Raw genomic sequence first — 16,893 nt, 5'->3', positions numbered from 1 at the left:
ATGCATCTGGAGAGATGCAAATGCCAGTAAAATTTCTCTATTTAAATCAAGCTGCAGGAACTAATTTTTATTCAAAAAATCGTGGTTTTACATTATATACACAGAAATTTAATATAAAATGACAATATAAAAAGTTAAAAGAGAAAGCATACAGCCAGAAGGTACAAAGAAAGTCGGATAGGTTAAAATGGTAGGATAGGTAACCATTTGGGATGGTAGGATAGAGGAGTTTTTAAGCGGATGCTGCCAATTTATAAGGGAAGTACTCCGACATTTGCCCCGTTTTTGTTTTGTTTTTTTCATTTATCGATGCAGCGCGCTATAGAAAGGTCAGCTTGTACCAAAGCTTACATTTGTAAATAACTATAAACCGCAGTATTTTACAGGAAAAAAAGAAACAGCATTTTTACATGTTTTAAATAATAGCTTGCATACTTTTTTTTCTTTTCTTTTTTTTTTTTTTTGCCAAAAGTGGCATTTTCTTCAGTATCCAGAGGGTTTGGGCATAGTGGCAATTGGGGTGTTTGTTGTTAGTTTTTTGTTTTGAACGTGTGACGTTGTGGCTTCCTAACCCCGCAAGTCCTAGACAACTTCTGTCTTCCAACAGCGGCATGCATGTTCCCTTCACAAACCAGTCTGCATATAAAAGCTCATTTTTTAATTATTAAATAAGTTTTGTGTCTGACACAGCTTTTGATCTGAATGAAATGCCTTTAAGCCTTTTTTGTTTTTCTTTCTTTTTTTTTCTCTTTTTTTTTTTTTGTTTTTGTTTTTTGAGTGAAAGGCACAGAGATGCAATTACAGTCCTCAAAGGGTTAAATTTGACACCACTAGGTCCTATGACCTTTATTGTCATGGCAACTTTGTCATGTTTAGGATGTCTTTTTACCATTGTTATTTGTGTCTTCCTTTCCTGCTACGTTGGTGTCTCTGAGTAGTGTGCCCCATCGTTTCCTACAAAAGATAGCTTAACATCAAGAACAGATGTTGAAAATAAAGGTCAGACTTTGACTCACGGAGAAAAAAAAAAAAATGACATGCGCAATCAGACAAAGAGCATATAAATATAGCTACAAAATGTGTGTAAGAAAAACCAAGGTCCAGACAGGCCGTTCGGCAACCCAAGGAAGGCTGATTTCGGAGGCTCAGGCCGGGCCTAGTGCAGTGTGAAGACGTTTAGTGCAATGTGCCGGGCGGGGTCCCTCGCGTCCCTGGCCGCTCGCTACTGTTTCTCCAGCTCTGTCACGTAGATCAGGTGGTCCTCGGGGGACTTGCCGTGGGTCTTGCTAAGGTGCAGTTTGACTGCGTGTTTGCTCGCAAAAGTCCGGTTGCACAGCTTACACTGGAATGTGGAGCCCAGATCGTCCTCGGCAGCCCCCACCGGGCCCACGGCCTTGTTGGCCAGGACCTTGGAGACGCTCTGCTGGTCCTGGATCTGGGTGAGGGGCAGCTTGGAGAGGTCCTTCAGGCTGAAGCCCAGGTGCGTCTCTAGGTGGCTGATGTACGTGGGCGCAGTTCTGAACTGAGAGGCACAATCGTTGCAGAAGAACACAGGGTGCCCTGTGTCCAGGTTCTTCAGGAACTTGGTCCCGCCTGTCCTCCTCAGCTGGTACTTGACGTTGGCCAGCCAGTGGCTGATGGTGGTCATGGAGAGCCCCGTGAACTTGGAGATGTGCACCCGCTCCTGCGGGCCCAGGTCCGACAGGATGTACTTCCCCTCGGGCGTCTCCCGCAGGCTGGAGGCGAACTGGGCCTGCAGGATGAGGAGGTGCTGGGGGTTCCAGTTGGACTGGCGGCCCTTCCTCTTGTGAACGGGCGACAGCTCGTCCAGCGCCTCCTCGAAGCTGCTGGCGTCGGCGTCCGACTTCTCGGACACCGTGGAGGGCGTGGAGGACTTGGGCGTGAGCCGGCCGGTGAGGTTCTTCACCATGTCGGAGATGTCCATGAGCGCGCTCTCCCGCAGGGGCGAGGAGACCACGTCGGCCGCGCCGGACACCAGGGGCTTGTTCTTGGCCTTGGTCAGGTCGATGGGCTGGTCGCTGTTCTCGTAGTAGTAGCGGTCGATGGCGTCGGCCTGCTTAGCGGGGGTGGCGGGATAGATGGGCTTGTCCAGCATGCTGTTGCTGATTTTGTACAGCATGGCCAGCGGGTCCAGCGAGGGGCTCACGGGCTTGGACACCTTGCCCAGGTGCGTGTTCATGATGGACTGCAGCGCGCTCAGGGGGCTGATGAACGATGGCTCCGGCGAGTGGTCCGTGATGATGCCCAGGCTGCTGCAGCCGTTGGTGACTTTGGCTTTGAGCGGCTCCGTGCCATTGAGGGTGTGGGCCTCCGCCGTGCCCTCCTTCTTGGCCTTGCCCGCCTCCGTCTCCGGGCCCTTCTTCTGCTGGGTTTTGCTGCTGCTGCTGCTGCTGCTGCTGCTGCCGTCCTCCGTCCTGGGGAAGTCCTTATTCTCTTTGGCCACAGGGGACATGGCCTTGGCCGGGGAGCCCTTCTCCTTCTCCAAGGGCCTCTCCTCCTTCTTCACGGTGACCTTGCCCGTGACCTTCTCCACCAGCTCCTCCATGGCCGACACGTTGCTCTTGTGGGGCGGCGGCGTGAGGCTCCCCGGGGAGTGCAGCAGCGCGTTGTGCTCCGAGGACAGCGGCTTCACGCTGCCGGCGTAGGACGGCTGCATCTGCACGCTCTGCACGGCCGGCAGCGGCTTCACGGCGCCCGGCAGCTGGTAGGCCGCGTGGATGCTGGGGTAGCCGCCCCACGAGGGCGCGCCGTTCTGGGCCTTGCTGATGGCCGTGGAGACCGTGTTCTCCAGGGACTTGAGGATGTCCACCCCGCCCTTGGGGCTGTCGTCCAGGTCCTCCTCGCGGAGGTACTGATAGAGCGTGGTGGGCTCAAACTTCTCGGGGGCGTCCTCGCTCTCCTCCTTGATCTTCTTCTCCGTGTCCCCCGCGGCCGGCGCCTTCTCCTTGTCCGGCTCCTTCTTCTCGTCGGAGGCCGTGGACCCCGCCGGCGAGTCGGGCTGCTTTTTGACGTGGGGGGTGGGGAGCCGGGTGTGCGTGGTAGGGGGCAGAGGGATGGACTGGATCTTCTCCTCCACCACCGGGTCCAGCACCAGCTGCTTCCCCTTCTTGGATGCGGACGTGGTCACCTTCAGGAAGTGGCCGGTGACCATCATGTGGGCGGTGAGCTGCTGCAAGGTGTCGTGGGAGCTGCCGCACTCCATGCACTTGAGGATCTGCGCCTTGCGGGCCTCGAACTGCCAGGTGTAGCTGGCGCCGTTCTGGTAGCCGTAGCGGTTGTTGGGCGTCACGTAGGGGTTGGCGGTCTTCTGGTCCTTGGCTGACTCGCTCAGGGCGGCCTCGGCGGCGACCCCCACCGGCTCGGGGGAGCACGGGGACGCCAGGTCCTGCAGGGCCCGCTTTTTTGTGGAAGGGACCAGTTTGGTGATGGCTGGTACTGGCTCCTTCAGAGGCACTTTCTGGTAATGCTTAGTCTTGATCATGTGGACGCTCAGGTCTTGCAGGGACTCGAAGGAGTGGCCGCAGTACATGCACTTGAGCACCTTCTGGGCGTCCTCCTTCCCTTCCATCTCCATCAGGGAGCGCTTCCGGGGCTTGGACCACCGCTTGGTCTTCTCGGAGTCCTTGTCCCGGTTGTCATCGCGGTAGTGGCCCGTCTCGTTCATGTGCACCGTCAGCTCCACCAGCGTGTCGTAGGCGGCGCTGCAGTCCTTGCAGCGGAACTTGCTGGCGCCCGTGAACACCGAGCCGTACAGCTTGTTGTTCTGCCTGTAGAGCTGCACGGTGCTGAACAGGCTGGGCTCGGGCAGCAGCCCATACGTGGACGTCTGCTGCAGCGTCTTGGCCAGCGCGGCCTGGTGCCAGTCGTAGCCAGAGCCGCCGCCGCCGCCGCTGCTGCTGGTGCTGGTGCTGGTGCTGGAGCTGGTGCTGCTGGAACTGGTGCTGGAGCTGGGTGTGCTGGCGGTGGTGCCGGTGGTGCCAGTGGTGGTGCCCGCCGCCGCCGCCGTCGTGGCGGGGGGCGTGGGGGTGGGGGTGGAGCTCTCCTTGGGGCCCGCATCGTTGCTGCTGGTGGTCGAGCTGGACTTCTTTAAGTCCAGTGCCAGGCTGGACCAGCAGGACTCCGAGAACAAGTTCGCGTAGACGGCCTTGATCTGTGCCAGGCTGTCCTGGGGGTAGGAGGCGCTGTCTGGGCCCTGGGGGTCCTCTTTGTCTTCTCGGGAGGAGGAGCTTTTGAAATGGGCGAGCTGGTCGCTGTTTTCGCTGAAAGGCGACCCGTAGCCGGCGTCCTGGTTGGTGGCCGTGCTGATGGGGGAGTCCTGGTAGCTCGGGGCCTCTTTGATCTCGGCGTCGTCGCCGCCGCCCACGTAGTCCCCTTCCTGAATGTCCAGGGACAGCCCATCCTCCTCCGCGTTTTCTTCATCTATTTCTGCCGCCTTCAATTCTTCCTCGGGAACATAAGCTAGGGCAGAAAAACGACACACGGTGAGAAGTACGTCACGTTCAAGGACATGGCCTCCCCAGCACGCACCCCACGTTCCTCCTCGAGCTCACAGGCCGCAAGGCTATCGCCTCTAGGTGACCACCCACTCTGCACCTTGGAGGCAGAAATTGGGTTTCAGCCACGACAGCCTCTCTCCGGGGAGAAGACCCTGCAAGGAAGAAGCCTCAAGGGGAGGAAAGGTCCTTCTGAAGACGTCACGTGGGGATGCAGCTGGGCAGGAAAGGAAGGAACCCCGTCACTCTCTCCTGCAGGCTTCTCCTTTCCTGTGTGATGACCCGCATATCCCTCATGCCTTCCCACCAGGCGGGACCTGGCTGTTAACTTTTTATGGCAAGGTATTCCGTAGACAGAATTACACAGTTTCGGTGAATATAAAGACTCCTCAGTGACAAGTGATAAAAATGCTCTGGCCCTCACTCAAAAGGAGGAGGCCACCAAGCACCCCAGGCCCCTGCCTGGAGGGAGACGTCACCCAGAGGGGACACCAGGCAGGTGTCCAAGAGCCAGGTGGTACAAAGAAGTATTATTTGCAGGAGCAAGAAGGAAGAAACAGCCCAGTGTCCACTGACAGTCAGAAGGATGGACAGGCAGAATACGGTGTGTCACCTGTGAAAAGAAAGGAAATCCTGACACCGGCTACAGCATGGATGGACCTTGAGGACACGGTGCTCAGTGACATGAGTCAGTCACATACTGTGTGATTCCACTTATAGGAGCACCCAGAGGAGTCAGATCCATGGAGACAGAACGCGGAGGGCGGTGCCAGACTGGGGTGGCTGCCCGAACCTGTTTGAGGGGGACGGAGCTTTGGTGGGAAGGAAGAGGGAAAGTCCTGCAGCAGCAGGTGTGATGGCTGCAGAGCGATATGAATGGGTTTCATGTCACCGAACTGGACACTTACAAATGGCTAACATGGCAACTTTTATGTCCTGAGTATTTTACCACAATAAACACAGGCTTTGGTTTTAACGAGGCCAGCAGTGTGTGCTCCCGGCAGCCCAGGCCAGACAACATGTGCATGGCACACTGGCTTCTCGGTGGAAGGCAGCATTTCCCAGGGGACACTGCAGGATATTGACAGCTGTCCTGCGAGTGAGAGGGTTGGAAGGCATATAAATTATTAGATAAAACTTGACATTTTTGCTGCAGGACATTGTAGATTCTTTAACGTCGTGTGCCATATCTTGTTAATCCTCAAGGGACATAAAATTGCATGCCTCACCTCTTAATTTGACCCTATCTATTTTACTTACTTTTTATTATTTTCTTTATTTTTTGAGGGGACAACTACCTGAAGTAGTGTTCCATTAACTACTTGGGAAACTGGGGGTTAAGATATTTCCCAGAAAGGCTCCATTAAAATACATTGATATGACCTGAGAAGGGTGTCTCATTAAATGTAATCACTCATTATCACATTATCAGAGCCGGATCCTAAGGGAACGTGGCAAAGCGCACTTATGTTTTCAGGGATGGTTGAGAGGACAGACAGAGACCATCTTGTCTGCCCAGAGGGCGGAAGTGGGGCAGGCAGGCGACAGGAGAGCTTCAGCACCTGCGGGCGGAGGACTTCAGATGCCAGCGGCAAGCACTCCTGAGTGTGGGCACACACAGTCACTGTAAGCACACACACACACACACACACACACGCACACGCACGCACACGCACACGCACACGCACAGCCAATGACAACCTGCTGCCCAACGGGCCATTTTCATTTGACCATCTCCCTCTCACCCGGAGGACCTTGCCAGGTGGCATCACCAAAATGCCTATTTTGCAGATGAGAAAACTGAATCTTGGGGAAGCTGACTGACTTCCCCAAATGACATGGGAAACAGTGGATTCAGGACTGGCATTCGGGTCACCTGACCTCCAGTCCCAGATGTTGCCACCCACCCACCATTGGGACCAAGTCCCTGTCCTTTGTCCTGTCAGTATCCCATGGCCAGCGAAACCTCCAAGAAACGTCTTTAGATGGATCAATGACCCAAAGTAATTCTGTACTGAGTATTCAGAAACCGTGGATGTCAACTAAAATTGAAAAATAAAAAATTGTTTTTATAAAATTGGATGGAAAGAGATTAATAAATTCCTTGAGAATAAAAAAAGAATTAGAAACTTCTTATGTGCCAGTCATATGGCTATACATGAGAGAATCTTGATGAAAGAGAGTAAAAAGGAGAGAAACTTTAAGATGTTGACACCCTTCAGCCCAATAATTTTACTTTTGGAAGCAGAGTCTAACGATATGAAATGCAGACCATGCATTATGCACAGAGATGCTCCCTGGGAAGTAGCTACCATCTAAGTCGTCAGCAGTGAGTGGCGGTTTAGTCATCTGTAGTTCAGTCCTGTGATGCAATATTATCCCGACATAATAAAGTATGCTTTGACAACATGGGCAAAGTCACTAGGTGAAAAATGCAAAAGACAAAACTGCACACCGTGAAGAAATCCCTCCAAAGCATGTTGGTCGCAGTTGATTATAACTGGTGAGTGCCTGGGTCACGTGTGGAGTGAGGTGGCTGTTGATAAGTATCCATATTTTCAAAATCTTCTTTGCTGTTTTCAGCTTAAGAAATGTAATAAACACAACTGTCCATTTGACACCGTTTCTGGAACAGAATAGTTGGCAGCCACTGGGCAGACCCTGAAATGAGGGAGTTCGGGAAGGCAGGGCCCAGCCTGGGGAGGGAGTATGGGCCGGGCTTTGCTTATTCTTACCTTTTTTTGGAAATATTAAAATGTTGTCATAAAAAAAAGAAATAAAATATTAAAAAGCAGAGAGGAGGCGAGAACACTGAGGGTGTGGATGATATTAGGTTTCCTGTGGGTCTGCTCCCCAGACACCCAACCCTCCTGCTCGGCCCCTGCATTCCTGCCCCTTCTGGGAGCTGCCTAGCGGGGGAGGAGGGTGCTGGGGCCTCAGATGGGATCAGCTGCAGGGACCCTCCTGAGCCACCATAGCCCAGCAGCTCAGGGGTCACCTGTAGCCCAGGTCAGCCCTCAGTCAGGGCTCACACGGGGCAGCGGCCACGGTTCTGGTGAGCAGTTTTCCCAAGACCTGGAGGGTATGTAGTGGACAGATACGATGGGAATGGGCTGGGAAACTGGGGGTCCCATCCCTTCTCTCCTCAGGAGCGTGCAGAATTGAGAGTTGCCTGCGGATGAGGAAAATGGATATGGAGCAGTGACAAGCAGACAGCCCAGGTCTCCGGCCCCTGCGTGGTTACTGGCTTACAGTAAATACCATGCTTTGCCTTTGTTTTGCCACCTGGTGAAGCTATGCAATCATACCAAATTACATGTTTATCTGCATCAAACTAGGTTTTACACCTGCAAACGTGATATCCATGAACAGATGGCCATTATATCACAATACACGGACTCCACGGGGCCAACTCCCGAAAGGGGCCCCCACACACCTGAGGGGTGAATGCCCAGCCTCGATTCACGGCAGAATCTTACAACACACTTCCTTACAAATCTATAATCGGTCACTTCACCTCTGTTTCGGAGACAGTGGGAGGTTTTCATCAAAGTTAGAAAATATCGGGAAATGAAAAAGGCAGAGAACACAGACATGGAGCTGCCTCCTCCCTCCTCCGAAAGGCCACTAACATACAGGCAGCATCTCCGCTCATCGGATGTGAGTTACGGTTTTTTGCACGATGTTTGACTGCAGAGCGAAGAGCTGAGAGGCCACTTCTGCTCCGGCATAAGGTGAGCAAACATTTTTCTACCACGTTGACCAACATCAGCTGCCCTGTTCCAATAGCAAAAGCACCTGATTCGTAACAGAATTGCTTCCTTACTTAAAACCCAACAGCATCCATTGTTAAGAATCACGATAAAATGGCCTCTGGTTTTTACCCAATTCTAATTTAATTAGGTATCCACAGGTAACTTCCTGAACATAAATACAATTTCTCCTTCTCTCGGCCTCAGAATTTAATTTCAAGTTAAGTGAGAAAGAAGACGCCTCATTTTGAGGTCCCTCCCAGTGAGCACGTCAGGGATTGATCTTGGGTCTGGAGTTGGCCGCATGTGACAGCAATAGAATTATACAAGTGGAGAGCCCAGATTAGAGCTTAAACTGTTACGGAAAAGACCAAAATCTTTTTCTGATTTTCAGCCATGTCAGAAAGAAAAAGAAGAGAAAATATAGGAGAATCTTGAAAAATTAAAAGAGAAGTGGAAATGATGTGAGAAGAGCAAACAGTGAGGGCAGGTCCTCAGGATTCCGAATCTGCATCTGAGGGGCGACACACCCCTAACAGGACCCAATTGGAATTAGAGGTACGTCACCCTGATGGATACCGTTTAGAAACCCAGCAAGAGACCTTGCATGAAATAGCTCTACATGCCACACGGCTGAAACCCAGCAAAGAAAGCTAACCCCATTAGTACCCATCCACGCCCTGTACACCATACCCTGGCCTTCACAAAGGGCATTTGGCTATCATGAAGGACCGACAATAACTGTTTCCGGACCCAGTCACTTTGCCCCTCGGCACTACCACCCTGAGGTGCTCCAACAAAATGCCCCCTGTTAGCCAGTGAGACGTGCCACCTTCGCTAAGGGTGTGGCTGTGAGAGATGAGGGGAGAAAGGGTTCCTATGGTTTCTGAACCCCACACAGGGCTTATGTCCCAGAAATGCCTCCTTCTTCAACCCAGTAATTCATTCTCACAAAAGCATAGGCTAGAAGAGAAATGGGAAAGTTGACCCTTGAGGGTTGGAGCATGGAGTAGGCAAGTGTGGGCACACCCAGACCCACAGGGATTGACCGGAGACTAACTTTTCAAGGAGAGTTTGGAAAATCTTTATCTTGAAACAGGCTGCAGTCACATAGAAGTTATGTACCAATGGGCTACACCACAAGCTAACCCGCCCTATATGATCGCTTCTATACACAGCACATGACTTTCTTGATATTCCCTTAATGACCACAATGGTGTCTGAGCTAAAGTTGCATCCTTGCTGTCATGACAGGCAACATCTGCTCTTACTGTAACAATTAGGCTTATATTCTATAGAATTCACTATTATCAGTGAATTCTCATAACTGCTTTCCTAGATTCTTCTTTTAAAATTTAGGCAGAGAGAGAGAGAAAGAAGGAAGGAGGGAGGGCTGGGACTCAAAGAAACTTCTAAATTTGGGTCATTATTTGTCATGATCTTTGTCTTCATCAAAGCTACAATATTCTAAAAAAAAAAAAAAAATCTAGCTCATATGCATTCAAATGTTCCAGAATGTTCTACAGTATTTGTAGAAATTTTTATTTCCTGTGATGAAATTATGAGAACAATATACTTCATAGGTAAATGAGTGTAATTTTTAAACTAAACTAAAAAAAAAAAAAGTGTTTTGAGGTAGGCCCTTGAATCTCAGAAAATAAAGTAAACCTGACACGTGCTTTTCCCTAAAACCATCCCCCTGGGTACTCTCAGCTCCCGGGCCCTCACCCGGCCACCTGGAATCTGATGAATGAGTGTGCTTGGGGAAGGTAGCTGCAGCATGAGATTCCCCTTTTATAATTACTTACCGAAACAAATGCCCTCCCAATCAATTAAAATAAAGCCTCTGCATCAATATTTTTGCTTTCTTTCGGTGTGAACTCAGTTTTGCCTTCACTCCCTGCCCTTCCTGAGTCTGGCACGTGGTGTGAGTGTGACACTGAGCACACATCCCATGTGATACGGGACACCAGCGTGTCATCATAGGGAGGACAGTCACAGCAGCCTTACAGATCTGGAGGACACCACAGGAAGGTGCTCACAGCAGTCCCTGAAATGTAGGAGAGAAGGTGCTACCAGCCTCTGTGTGCTAGCATGAGAGTGCATGAATGTGCATGTGCCTATGTGGGGGGTGCATGTGTGGGTGAGAGTGCATGTGTGGATGAGTATGAGTGCATATGTGTGCTTGCATGCAAGGGTATGTGCGTGCATGTGTGTGTGCACATGAGTGTGCACAGATGTGTACGGATGTGTGACTATGTGTGCATAGTGTATCTATGTGTGTATATGTGGGTACAAGTGTGAACGTGTGTGTGTGTGTGTGTATGAGTGTGCATGTACGTGTGTGGGTGTGCACATATGGGTGTGTGTACACTGTGTGGGTGAGTGTGCATGAATGGGTGAAGAGTGTATACATGTGTGAATGTGTGTGTATGTGAGAGTGAATGAAAAATGAAAACTACATAAGCCCTATTATTTCCAAAATGGGAATGAGTCAATTGGATCTTATGGTTAGATTTCACTTTTCTTAAAAAAAAAATAAATCTTGTTAATATTTTTTGTCATAAAATGTGCCTTTGGATGCCAGCATGTCCCTGAAGACATGCTGTCACCTGGAGCAACATGAAATTCTGTGCACCCTAACAAGAGTGGACATACGCGATGTGTATGATCCAAGCTGGAGCTGAATCCGATGCTAGTATGTGCACTCTGACGGTTCACAGTTAAATGCACACAGTGGAAAAATGTGTCCATCTCAAAGTGTAATTATACAATGAGGCACAAGCATCTTCTCTTCAGCGAATTAGATAAAAATTATGTTTCTCAAATCACAGCCCAACGTTTTTTAAAACATCTTTGTTTTCTTTGAAGAAAACAAGATTTACTCTGTTCAACAGTCATGTTAAGACTTGGGAAGCAACAGCTGTATTTGTTTTTAAGCTAAATGTAGTCAAGTTCCAAATTCCCTCAAGTCTCAGTAACATGGGCTCTGAGCAATTAGATTTGCATCCCCTCCCCGAACTGGCACTTCATCTGCATCCCAATTATGCACAACCTAAGGTGTCTCCCTGAACCGTCCTGTTTTCCAGTCCGGGAGGCGAGGTCTCGGGGACTCCACCTCCTCACCATCGCCATCGCTGCCCCGGACAGATAAGTGGGAGCAGACATCCAAAGTGGACTTCCCTTGAACAAGAGTTGCTTTCCAAAAGTCAGCTTTCACACTGGCCTTCAAAAGCCAGCAGGCCCCCCTGGCTGCTCGGAGGACCCATTCACACACAGTATCACGTGTCATAGCTGCTCCTACTCGACAAGACATCCCAATGGAAAGTGAATGACATAACGTGTCCCTTCAACAGAAGGGGCTCATCTTCTGCCATGCCCCCCATTTTGATATTTGGAATCATTCAGATCCTGGCAGTTAACCTAACAGTCCAACTGACAACACGTTCCCATTTTTAACTCACTTGGATTTTAAGCAGTATCGTCTAGATCAGGGGTCGGCAAACTCATTAGTCAACAGAGCCCAATATCAACAGCACAACGATTGAAATTTCATTTGAGAGCCGAAAACTGACTTCTGCGCATGGGCCACGGAGTTCCAATCGCACTGTACGTGCACACCCGCACGTGGTATTTTGTGGAAGAGCCACACTCAAGGGGCCAAAGAGCCGCACGTGGCTTGAGAGCTGCTGTTTGCCGAGCACTGGTCTCGATAGAAGGTGGTAACATGGGAAAATACAACATATAAATACAGCACTTCAGAATGAAAATACATTGAGTGATCCACATGGATGAACTTGAATTCTCACTGCTGCCACAGGATCCTGGGCGTCACCGAGGGCCCCTCGTGCAAGACGGCCTGGGACACTGTCTGAGGCACCGTGTCATGCGGAGGACACACAGGGGAAGACGCTGAGTCCCAAAGTTACAGACTTTCAAGGGCCCCAGCAGTTCACACACAATGGCTTTGCTTCCCATGGGCAACTAAGGAGGCAAAGGGACTGTCTCGGCGAACAGAGGCCATGGTAAAAGCAGGACATTTATAATTACAGGGTCAGGAAGAAAACAGAGTCCTTGTCCTGCCTTTCAGTCCCTGAGATGAGGTCCTCGGAAACGTCCGTGGCCCATCAGAGGGGCCCTGGCCGCCCGGCCGGCTCCCTGTCCCCCCCGCAGTCACATCCCTAGCAGAGGTCTGTGAGGGGTTGCCGTGCATGAGTGGGGAGCTCTGCAGCGATTCTAATCTCTGAGATTTACTGACTCCTCCTCCTCGTGTGATAAACCCTGTGTCCCGGCATTCTCATTAGGGCTCCATCACCAACGGAGCGCAGATGAATCAGTCCGGATGATTTCATTGAAATGTTCATTTCCATCCCTGCCGGCAACATCAGAATGGAAGTATTTAACCTGGTTCCATTACCAATACAAATGACCGTGAAGGGTAGGACAGATGTTAAAATCACGCCACACAAACCGACTTCCATCCATTCCTCACGGGGAGGAGGGGCTGCGAGATCCCGGGATCCGCCTCCAGGAGGATCTCCGGTCCCCGATTCATTAGTGTTGCTCATCAGCATTTCCCTCGCTTCTTTCTTCACGCGAACGGTCCTAGGCTAGTCGGGCTCATTTAATTTGGAGAAGGAAGCCTTTGTCAGGGATCCAGGTTTGATCAGGTGTGCGGTGGGGACAGGCGAGGGAGGCGGTGGGGGCTGGGGGGAGCGCAGAGATACAGGCCAGGGGAGAGAAAACAATCTTGTCGAAAATGTTACCTTTCCAACATGAATGATAAAAGAGAGAAGTCAGTTAGAGACGCCGGGACTCAAAGATGGCTGTCACTTCGGATCGACACTGGCACGACTCACCTAGACAGGTGACACTTTGGTAGAGCAAACTCCCCCTGCATTATTGAGAAGAGGGTGACGGGGCTCCGGCAGGCTGGGCCCCAGCGCCTCGGGCGCCCGGAGACACGGATTCAGCAGGTGCATGGATTCCACTGCTCATTTGCATCCTCCCGAGGAGCTGCACACACAGGCTGCGGCTAAATGAAGAGAAGGCGCTGGCATCTCCGCCGAGGCTCAGCCTGGAGCCCTCTCCGTGGTGCTTTCCTCTGAGGCTGCAGCAACGCGCCCTAATGAGGGGGTGCTGGGACCCCTGCCCAAGTCATCCCCTTCCTGCTGAGAAATTTAACCTCGGCCACCGTTCCCAGTCCAAGGATATTTCCTCTCTCAGCTGCTTCTGAAAGGCAGCACCGGGGCCCTGGTCCGCCCTGCAACCATGTGCTGGAGCGCGTACAGGGCTTGGTCAAGACAACTTCCAGGAAAATGTTTCAAAACAGAAACAAACCAGACTCTGTCCTGGCTGTCCCCACAGAAGAGCCTGTCTCACCACGACCGGACAGAGGACACTCAGACCCTCCGCTCCCGGCCTCTCATGTTGCTCCTCCCTTCCTGCCCTCCTTCGTTATTATTATTTTATTATTTTATTTATTTATTTATTCATTTATTCATTCATTCATTTTGCTTAGAAAGCCGCTTGGGAAGAAAGGCTGGACATGTTTAAATTAGTAAGAAGAAAGGAGGGGAAATATGCAGAGGGACAGAGAGAGAAAGCACACGCTATGAAACCATCCAGCCTGCCCCAGGGGAGCAGCGGCGAAGGAGATGAGCAAGGCCCGTCGCACACACAGAAAAGGGGCCTGACACTAGCCGTTCCCGGGCATGCACTGTGGCCGCCCGGAGGGACGCATGAGCACGTGGGCACACACCCTCCGCGGAGGGCGAGGATCCTGTGACAGTCGCCTGAAGCGTCTTCCCCACCACAACACTGATGTTGAATCCCAGAGAGCAATAAAATATACTCCGGGATAACGACCTGCCTGCATGGACAGAATGACTTTCCTCAGCCCTCTGGTCATTTATTTAGGAAGACTGATAATATACTGTTATTTTGAGAGAAAAAAAAAAAATAATGTCCTTGTTGCTGGGTAAACATTTCATTGCCACAGACTATGTGCTCAGCCGGCACCACGCTCTGGGTTAAAATGTCATAGGATAATAGCAGGTAACATTTACCCAGCTCTCCTCTGAACCCGATGCTGTCCCCAACATTTTGCACCGTGAATGTTGTTAGTTCATCAGCACAACAAGGGGGAAGCCTGCCTGACTCTCCACATGCACGTGAGGAAACTGAGGCATGAGGTTCCCTGGGCTGCCCCTGCTACGCAATCAGCTGGCTGCAGGGCAGGATGCCCCCTCCTCCCCCAGAGCCGAGTCCCAGGCAGGCACCCGCACAGCCACACACGGGACACTGCTCCCAGCAGCTGTAAGTGGCGTGAGTCTTGAATGAACTCTGTCTTCAGAATTCGCTGTTTGTAAAACCAGGCCCTTAGCTGCATGACGTCAGTGTGAGTGGTGTTGGGCGGTTCTGCCTGAGAGTCGTGGCCATTTTCCAGCCACGGCGGCATTCCCAGGGATGCCAGGCAGGAGACGGCCAGAAGCAACCAGTCTGCAGCCAGGGAGACCCCGGCTGGTCCCAGAGACAGGAAACGGAATGGTGTGACCAGGTGTTGGGGAAGGGGATGTCAGAAATTGCTCCCCGGTTGCAGAGTCTCAGTATGGGAAGGTAAAAAGTTCTGGAGAGCGGTGGTGGTGATGAATTTACAACAATGTGGATGAATATACTTATCTCCACTAGATCACTTACCATCATAAAAAAAGGGAGGGCCCAAAAGCCCTGCTCCCACCTGTGCCAAGCCAGGCTCTGTCCCTGGGTCAGCTCTCTGCCCACCCGCAACCTCGGCTCTGCACCTCCCCAGGGCAGCCCTCCAGCACCCTCTGTGCCGTGCAGTCCAGCAGTCTGCCCCTGCTAGGCCAGGGCTCCGGGGGCCGCAGCACCCGAGTGGCCCTTGCTCCTGGCAGCTGTCACGGTGCCCGAACGAAGTAAGTGTCTAGTACCCACAGGCTGGAAGGATGAACTGAAGAAAAAGCAAAAACCCAAAGCCAATGGAGGCGGATAAACGCACAGAGGATGATGCTTTGTGCGCAGACACCCCGGGTTTCCATGTGGCCCCGTCACCTGAGGATCAGGCTAGACTGAAGCACAGCAGCGATGACTTAGTTTATCAATCCCTCGTATAAAGTTCCTGCTTAAAATTCCTTCAGGGAAGACCAACATGCTTCCAGTCCGTGTGGCAATCAGCACCAAGCCTTCCTCCATCAATCGTCCTCCCTCCAAAGTTCTGAAGGCCTTAATAATTTGGCTGGGAATCAGAGCCACACAGCGACAGGACCGTAAAGGGAAGAAAATGGGGTGGGAACAGGGGAAAAAAAAAAAAAAAAAAGCCACTCCGAAATCCTGTCTGGGAAGATCTATCTCCCCTTCGCCGTGTCTCCTGCTAAATCAGTAAGAATATCTGTCAGAGATCTCCTGCTACCCCACTTGGCTGATGTCAAACCTAAATAAACCAGATCAGAAACCAGCGAGTGGCAGGAGGGGAGTGGACGGGCGAGGGCAGGCTCACTGTACCTCGCACGGTCTGCCTGCTGATTTTTGGGGAGGGGGCGTCGTGGCAATCACCGCAGTCATTTGCGGTACTAATGTCCAATTCAGCTCCCTTTCATTCTCCTGATTTAGGTGGTCAGAGCGGCTCCGCCGCCGACACGGGGAGCTGTGCTGTTTAGCAGGCTGTTTAATGGGAAACTGGCAGTCTTATTTCTTTTCTAGATTTGGTTTGTCACTAGGTCTCCATTACATGCCACTCAGCTTTGATGTCTTTGGACAGGACTGATCAAAAGATGTCATTTGACCTACACAGCATGGCAGAAACTTGGAGAAGTCTCATAAAGCGACACTCTGGCTGTAAATAAAATGACATTATTATTTCCTCTCTCCTATCATGTAGAAAAGCCAATTATGGAAATGCGCCGCATGTCAATGAAAATACAGCAATCTTTCTGGAGCGCGGCTGCAGGCATCAGGGCCGCAGCTCTCTCCTTCCCCGGGAAAACGTGCCCGCTGGAAAATGAAGAGGAAGGAGGTGATAGATGTCTTAAAGACGGTTAATAAAATCCCGGACAGCGGGGGGGAAAAAGTGCAAGTCAGCAAAACAATTGGGAGTGCAAAATGCAAACTGTTAAGTTTCCAAATTATCTAATAATTTAATCTGCGGTGATTTATCAGCCGGCACCAACACGGCCAGTAGTACCACGTTGTGCCTTTCTTAGCGCCTGACGGACGGCAGAGGCGATTTATGGTGCTAATAACGCCTCCATCCTTCCCGCTTCTTAAGGATGCCGGCTGCGGGGCTGGGGGCTGGAGGGTGGGGAGGGCCTCACCTTGTCCCTGAGATTCATCTAGAAGTTACAGCCCGAAGGGGCCGTCCGCCCGCCCTGTGTCTGAGAGAGGAGCCCAGGCAGGATGTCACGTGGGAGGCTGCACAGTGATTGTTCCGGAAAGCCCACGTTTAGACATTTCCACAGGTGCACCTGTTTGCCATCCTCCCGCCCTCCAGCTGTGTGGGAACTCTCCAGCCTCTGAGGAGGGGCAGCCCCTGGACACATACAGTCCTTACACCGGCTTCCTCTCGGTAAGACTGAGCTCCGGGGCTGGTCTCTCAGTGCTCGCGTATCCCC

The 16,893-nt window shown here is 51.5% G+C and overlaps 1 protein-coding gene across 2 annotated transcripts in view; it reads right to left on the bottom strand.

The window, feature by feature from the left end:
• Positions 1-283: 283 nt before the first annotated feature.
• The window catches only part of TSHZ1 (teashirt zinc finger homeobox 1), a 70,781-nt gene continuing 54,171 nt past the window's right edge, over positions 284-16,893 (bottom strand). For both annotated transcript variants that reach the window (XM_084887162.1, XM_084887161.1), the window contains exon 2: positions 284-4,479. In XM_084887162.1, coding sequence (XP_084743288.1) covers positions 1,223-3,685 — 2,463 coding nt within the window. In that variant the 5' untranslated portion in view covers positions 3,686-4,479 and the 3' untranslated portion in view covers positions 284-1,222. The remainder of the gene's footprint in view (positions 4,480-16,893) is intronic.

This window comes from Pipistrellus hanaki (assembly GCF_964339955.1).
Source record: "Pipistrellus hanaki genome assembly, chromosome: 6".
In the NCBI taxonomy this organism is placed as follows: Eukaryota; Metazoa; Chordata; class Mammalia; order Chiroptera; family Vespertilionidae; genus Pipistrellus; species Pipistrellus hanaki.
The sequence above is the reverse complement of the archived record's forward strand: the minus strand, read 5'-3'. Positions and strand labels throughout refer to the sequence as shown.